Below are 7,768 nucleotides of genomic sequence, written 5' to 3'. Positions count from 1 at the left end.
GCTGCGGCAAGACAGAAGTTTGGTTGAGAACTTGTTTTCTAATGGACATATCAAAGTCCTAGTTTGTACAGCTACGCTCGCCTGGGGTGTCAATCTTCCTGCTCATGCTGTTGTTATTAAGGTAAGAGCTTCCATTACTCTGCACATGGGTATCTGTCTTAAAAGAAACCTGTAAAGAAGCATAGATAGCAAGATATTTATTGTGGGCTTTGGGCCTGGAGGGGAAATGTCTGATTGACTTGAAATGTTATTTATATCTCATTAAACTGATTCTCTCCAGTGGGAGTCTAGTTTGTATAGTAAAGATTTAAATATATCAAAGATTATGAAAGGATTAGTTAAAGCACACTTCTAAAATCATGCTATATTTGCCTAATTTCAGTATTCAGCTCATCAGGATTATATTCATGTGTATTTATGTTAATTTTTATTAACTTTTCCTCAACCAGGGAACACAAATATATGCTGCAAAAAGAGGCTCCTTTGTTGACCTTGGAATTTTAGATGTCATGCAGATATTTGGGCGAGCAGGACGGCCTCAGTTTGACAAATTCGGAGAAGGCGTCATTATTACAACTCATGATAAACTCAGTCATTACCTGACTCTTCTTACTCAGCAAAATCCAATTGAAAGCCAATTTCTTGAAAGCCTTGCAGACAACCTAAATGCAGAGGTAACCTTTGTTTTATTTAGAGAAACGAGCAAAGTTTAAAGGATTAATATTTTTGAATCAAAAATGCAATATTGTCACACTTAAAGTATCTAAAATGGAAATTATATTATTATTGGTAGTCTGTAGGTGTGTATGTTTAAGAGGAGTGAACTGTTATGCATGTGAAAATATTGGGGAACTTTTACAAAGGATAATTGGTATTAGAAGTAGTGTAGAATGTTAAAATACCATTAAGATAAAACAGTAAGAACACAGCATTTACCTTTTAATCAAAAGTGCTTTATTATAATTTAGTAAGTGATCTGCATAACTGCAAATTAAAATCTGCAAAAAAAATTAAAGCATATCTGTATGTAAACAAACTTACTTCACATGTTCGACTGCAATATAGGAAGAATAATGTGCTTGGCTTGAACTCTTTGTTCGCTTTTACGGTGGTTATCAGAACTGGTTTATTATAAATGGCAAGTTCTCAGTTTACTTCAGTTTAAATCTTAAAATGCATTTTCTTTGAAAATGCTGTGGTTGTATTGAAAGTACTGACCTCTGTCATATTAAATTATAATGATTCAAAAGCTATCATCTATTGTAATAACCAGTTAAAAATATGTATATACACACACAGACATTTTTTAAAAGGAAACCTCATAAATTTAGACATTCTTAGATGAAGAAGAGAATCCTGTTTTTCAAAGGTCCCAGACATGTTTTTCCATAAAAGTAAAGGAGTTCAGCTAAACTGAAATGTCCGGTGACATTGTAAAACTGATTATACCTTTAAAAGACGTGAAGTTTATTTGGTCAATTAGGAATTACCTTGATTTTTTTAAAGATGCTTTTTTCTGTTTAAACTATGCATTTTTTACCTATTTCTGTTTATTTTTCACATTGTCATCACTTTAATGTCTTTGCATTGTTCAGTCATAAATAATATTTTTTAAAAGGAAATTCTGGAAAGGAGCAGAAATTGATACAGTGACCTTTTAAAATGTTAAGATTCTTTCCTTGATTCTTTACAAATGACCGAGTTTTGATCACTTAAGATTTTGTTTGTTTTCTTTTAGGGCGGTCTCATAAGTTATTTCTTCAGTTCCTGTTAACAGGAAAAATCTCTGCCCAAGTATAGTCTCATATCAGAAGCAGAATAAGGTTTAACTCTATTCTGAATATTTCCACACACAGATGTGAGGGAATTAAAACATTGACACCTGTCTGAGCTCACAGCTTCTCTTTACCTCAAGGCTCCAGAGTGGTCTGAGTACAAAGAGGGAGAGGGAAATTGAATCCCCCCCAGAACTTGAGAGACAAATGTGATGAAAAGGAGCCATTTGCAGTTTTCCCATCCCTCTATCTACCACAAAGGAGAGAGAGAAAATAAATGGAAGGCATTCTTGCAGTGGATAGGTGTAGAGCTTTCAACCGTGTCCTTTTGACCACACTCTTATAATCCTGGTGATAGACACCTGTGAATGTTCTCTTAAGTGGAACTGGATGGATTTTCAGTTCTTTAAAATTTGATAGCAGCAACTTACACATTAGCAGTAATAATTTAAATCCCTAGTAGTTACTGTTCAGCACCCCAAGAAGTTAAGAGAGAGAGATCTGGTCCTGGGATACTGTGTACCTTTTCACTAGGAAAGAATCCAACCAGATTTCATGGAAAATCTTTGTTCTTTTTCTTGAGATACATGAAGAAGACAAAGAAAAAAGAATTCGATATTCTTTCCTTCACAGCAAAGGATTTACTTTTCTACTTTTTTTTTTTTAATTTTAGTATTAGAAATTTAGTCCTCCTATCTCACAGAAGGCATTCAGGTCAGTAAAGAATTATAAAGACAGTGCAGTAATAAACACCCGTTGTGAACTAGGTCAGAGAATATTTCTATGATTGACATACTGTGAAAAAACGATGGCATGGCATGATACTACTGTTTTTTTCAAGCACAGTCTGTATTGCTCCAGATTGTCTAGAAGGTGTGTAGATGTGCTGATGCACCCACCTGAATTATGCCAAGAATCTCAAATGCTCCCTCCACGGAGCTCCAGCAGAAAAGCTAGTTTTTGTGGAGGAAATGCTTTACTGACATACCCTAAAAAACCCTTGTTGGTTAGCTTAGCGAAAGAAAGTTTCAAAGGAGGTAAAACAGCTCTCTATAACTAGCTGGAACTAGAAGTGAATAAGAGAGAAAAAAACCAGCAAACATTTTGGCCAATACAAGTAAAAATATTAATCACCCTCCTCATAAGTAAGCTTGTCTGAAATATAAGATCTGGAACAGTCTGTCTTTTAGCAGTACTGGAGATAAAAGAAGTCTATTTTTTTTTTATGGTGAAGATTTTGTAACAAGTGATAGTATTTGTATGGAAGATGTGATTGCATGTGAGGAAAAGAAGATTTGACTTTATGAGCCAGGAGTTCCAGTTCTTTTTCTTTCTTCTCAGTAGAGAATGCTTAGTTAAGAAAGTATGAGATGTAAGCTATTAATTTTCAATGTGCAATATTCTGCAGAGAGATAAAGGTTTTAATGGGCAGCATGTTGTTCCTCTGATCTGACTTGTAGTTCCAAAATGCAGAAATTTTCCAGCAAGGCCAGAAAGGAGAGGTGATTGTTATATGCAAGCTTAAAGGAAGGGGGTTTTTTGTTTTGTTTTTTTGGGGTTGTTTTTTGAGGGGACAAGTGAATTAACATTTGTTGAACTTCTTATGCAGAAGAAAAAAAATGTTAAAAATCTAGAAGTAATTCTATTTTGAGTATAAAAGAAAAGACATATATGGTTATAGTTACACATTAGGATTCTTCTCCCCATCCTCCTTTTCCGCTGTAGAGATTTCAAATTCTTATTTTAAACTCCTAGGTATTTCTCTCACAGGAAGTATTTAGAATGGCTTAACAAAGTATCTATAATGTATCAAGTGTCTGCTTGTATAGAATCATAGAATGGCTTGTGTTAGAAAAGACCCTTTTTAAGAACATCGAGTCCAATTATTAATCTAGCACTGCCAACTCCAGCACTAAACCATGTCCCTAAACACCATATCTATGCATCTTTTAAATGCCTCTAGGGATGGTGACTTCACCACTTCCTTGGGCAGCCTGTTCCAATGCTTGACCACCCTTTCATTTAAAGAAATTTTCCCTAGTATCCAATCTAAACCTCCCTGGCACCACTTGAGGCTGTTTCCTCTCATCCTATCACTTGTTACTTGAGAGAAGAAACCAACCCCCATCTCACTACAACCTCCTTTCAGGTAGTTCCAGAGGGTGATGAGGTCTCCCCTCAGCATCCTTTTCTCCAGGCTAAACATTCCCAGCTCACTCAGCTGCTTCTTATAAGACTTGTGCTCTAGACCCTATGTTTCTGTATGTTACTGTACTAGATAGTAAATTAAGGTACTAAACTGCTGCTAGCATTGACTTTTGGTGCAGTTAGCACCAAAAAACCATTGAAGGTGGAACAGACCTGGTTGATTGTTAGAATACAAAACAATTATAATTTCTCCCAGGCTTGTGAATTTAACAACCGTTTTTAAAGGTAATAGTATTTTCTCTTTTTTCTTTTTTTTTCTTTTTCCTGCATTTAATAGTAAGCACTCTACTAGCTCAATAGCTATTAAACAACAAAAAAATCACTGAAGACTTGGAAAGGTAAATACAGCAGCTGCTGACAATGTTCAAATGGATACTTAATGAAGAGGCAGTAAAGAAGTATCAAAAGGCAGGACATTCAAGGGAGTAAGGGCTCTGTGAGCTTACAATAGTAACATCTATGGTAATTACAAAACACTAAAAAATTGTCCAAGAGAAAAATGAGTTGCAGCAATTTTAGAGAAGACTTACAGCAATAAAAGCAGCCATACTTATGAAGTTTTATTTTTATTTTTTACCTAAAAAGAGAGAGATTTATTTGTCCAGGGAAGTATGTATTTCCATTAAGTAGTTTCTTTTCAAATGTACATGTTACTGAAATTCTTTCCAGAAGTAGAGGAAATCTCAGTAGAAATATAGTGACTTTTAACAGTAATTGAGTATCCAAGTAGTTCTCTGAAAAATATTGCTAGTAGGCACTGCAAAAATAATTTGGTTACATTCAAAGTGTAAAATTAAGAAGTTAATCCTCCTGCCTTGTCAAAATAGTTGAACTGAAGAATAAAAAATAATGGAATAGAACAATCATTCCATTTTGTTGGAGGTAGTCACCCAAACCTGTCCAATCAAAGATACATAGGAGGTTTAATGAGAATGACTTCTAGGTGCAGTACGTCTACCACAGGATTTGGGGTCTGGGGAAAAGTGCAGAAAACTGATAAAGTAGTTTAGACAGAACTGTTTATTTTCAGATTTTATCTAATGTTATCTGAAAAGAACGGTGTTCTCATGGCTTTAAATTACAGTAGATTCTGTGGCTGCAGTATGGTTACAGCAGCTGAAGGTGCAGTCAGAATTTGTTAATCGCCGTGATAAATGGTTGTTAGTAGAAATAGCAATGGAGAATGCTGAAAAGCAGTAGAGTAACAAGGGCATGAAACCACCATGTTTTTGTCATCTGATATGTATGATGTTACTTATCCTTCTGTCATGACATGCAGAAAAAATTAACGTCTGCCAGATTACAGGAAATCAATACTGTGAGCAGTTACAAGGAGCTACTGTGTTTGTAGGGGTTTTTGGAAAGTAATCGTTTCTTTATAATTTGAGTCAGTTTAAACTTGTATATAGGCTGATTTGATCTAAGTGAGTGGAATCCCCTGAGGAGGATACAGGTGATTTAGAAATTATGTTTATCTGGAGATGACTACTCCATAGGCTGCAGCGTTCTGAAAAAAATAAATTCATTTTAAAACAGATGCCATCATATAGATCAGTAGATAGTCTTAGGAAGTACATTCAGTTTTTATTATCTTTTATAGACGCTGTTCCTTTGGCAGCAACAATAGCACTATATGGAGACAAAATATATATTTAGTGACTGATTTGTTGCAGAGATCTAGACAGTGTGCTGATGACCACTGTCATCCTTGCTGTAACAGAGCCTGTTGTTAGGAAAACACCAGGAAAACTGCACTGATATATAATAAAATGACATATTTTAGGAGCAGAGTCTGCTTTTTTTACAAGTCATTCAGGAAATCCAAATGCTTATGCTGTAGTTATAAAGAGAAACCAATTAAAGGCCAGAAGCACTGCTGGATTGTTTTAAATTCTTAGGTTTTTTTATAGACAGAGCAGTAGCTGAGAGAAGAACTAGTAGAATGGAGTCAGCAGTTGGAAATATGGATAGACTCCATGTTTCCACAAGAATATGAAGTTGCTTTTATTTAAGCCAGGTCTCTTGGCAGAAGTAGATAGGTAGTGAGAATGAGGAGGCACTGATTCAGATATTTGGGGTAGCAAAATATGTAACCCTAGCTACACAATCACTAAGTGGAGTCCAGAGCCTTGAATTTTGTACCTAGACTTATGTGTTAAAGGAGAGAAAATTTGGGTAATTATGCAAAAATTTAGAGTATTTTTAATTAATTTTCTAGAAGCAGAACATTTTCAGAGAGGATGGGCAAAAGATTAGCTTCTATGACAGGAACACACCAGTTCACCTGCACACTTCAGGAAAGAGCAAAGACAACTGAGAGATCATATGGCAGAGTTTTATGAAGTAATGAGTGGCATTGCAAAAGACTGCATCTCTCCTGGGAGAAGAACCAGGAAATACTGGCTGAGATGAGTCAGAGGCAGGTTCAGAAAACATAAAAGGATGCCAGCTGGGTGCTTAGACTATGGAACTTTTTGCTGCAGGGAGTTGTATCTAAAAGGTAGTTCAGAAACTGTACAAAAACGGAATAAAAATGCATTGAAAGATATCAAATGCAAAGGCAATACCTTAACTAAAGACCTTGAGATGCAGTAGTTTAAGAATTTGGGAGAAATTGATATGGGGCTTTCTTCTTATTGCCACCTTCTGCCCTTCAGCATTTGCCATTATCTAATCTGAGACAGCATGCTGGCCTCGATGTCCCAGTGCATTTGTTCTGAGGAAAGCTACAGAGTGGGAAAAGCTGAAATACACTCAACTTCTTTGCATTGAGACAAAGTTAAGACTTTGGACGTGTATTTCAGCACTTCAGTCCACAAAGAATTCTCCTCTGCAGATTTGTTTTGAGTTTTGACTTGGTTTTCGAGTTTTTTTTCTTCTAAAAATGAGCATATGAAGAGTAAATGGTCAGTGATGATCAACATAGGCATAGACATGGACATACTCTCTTCCTTTTCTGCTGAAGTTGTGCCTTTGGTTGTAAAGGAATGTAAAGGAATGAAATAAATAGTTGGTTAGTTGAGAGGAGCAAGTCCTGGGTAAGTTGACCAGCTGGCAGACAGAAGATACCTGTGGCTATATTTTCTGGAAATACAGGAAGAAAGATAAGATGTAAGGGATGTGGTTTAATTAGACCATAAACTTTAACTTATCTGGGAACTATCATCGATAGCTCATACAATGCAGGTCACCATTCCTTCCCTAATTGTTTCCACCTGATAGGGCCCTCCCTGATATCCACAGCTGGACCCCAGCTTGTTTCTGGGATAACTCCATTCCCCAGAGAGCTTAGAAACTGAGAGGATTTGGAGTGCAGGACAGTAGATATACCTTCCCCAGATGGTGTCCCTTTCCTTGTATTTATTTATGCTTTTGTTGTGAAGCCAGGAATGTAAAAGGTGGTGACGTGTTTAGTTTGGACAAACTTGAAAATATATATCTTTTTTTTTTTTTGCCTTGAAAGAGTGAGCGACTATTGTGGTTCTCAGAAGAGACATAGGATTGCTTCAAAGCCCTTCCAAAAAAAAAGCTGGGTGACTCAATGGCTAATCTGGGTATGGGGCAAAGCATAGGCTGGGGGGAACTGAAGTTTTCTCCCTGGGTTGCCAGAGCCCAGGCGTCTGACCTGACCTGCATGAGACCAACAACCTCATCTGATCTCCTCTCACCTTCTTCTGCTGTGTCCAGATGGCAGACAATTTATTTGGAGTTAACAGATAATGACAACTTTGGTGTACTTCAGTGGTACTTATAAATAGTTCTGTGGTCACACAGAATCACAGAAC

General features: G+C 36.4%; 1 protein-coding gene across 1 annotated transcript in view; it reads left to right on the top strand.

Moving 5' to 3' along the window:
- LOC104538929 (activating signal cointegrator 1 complex subunit 3-like) overlaps nt 1-674 on the top strand; it is a gene marked incomplete at its 3' end in the record, with an annotated part of 145,929 nt that extends 145,255 nt beyond the window's left edge. Inside the window, 2 exon segments of the mRNA XM_010182310.1 lie at nt 1-121; nt 450-674. The exon segment at nt 1-121 is cut by the window's left edge and continues 2 nt beyond it. Coding sequence (XP_010180612.1) covers nt 1-121; nt 450-674 — 346 coding nt within the window.
- Nucleotides 675-7,768: the final 7,094 nt, after the last annotated feature.

Source organism: Mesitornis unicolor, unplaced genomic scaffold (genome assembly GCF_000695765.1).
Source record: "Mesitornis unicolor isolate BGI_N332 unplaced genomic scaffold, ASM69576v1 scaffold9834, whole genome shotgun sequence".
In the NCBI taxonomy this organism is placed as follows: domain Eukaryota; kingdom Metazoa; phylum Chordata; class Aves; order Mesitornithiformes; family Mesitornithidae; genus Mesitornis; species Mesitornis unicolor.
The sequence above is the reverse complement of the archived record's forward strand: the minus strand, read 5'-3'. Positions and strand labels throughout refer to the sequence as shown.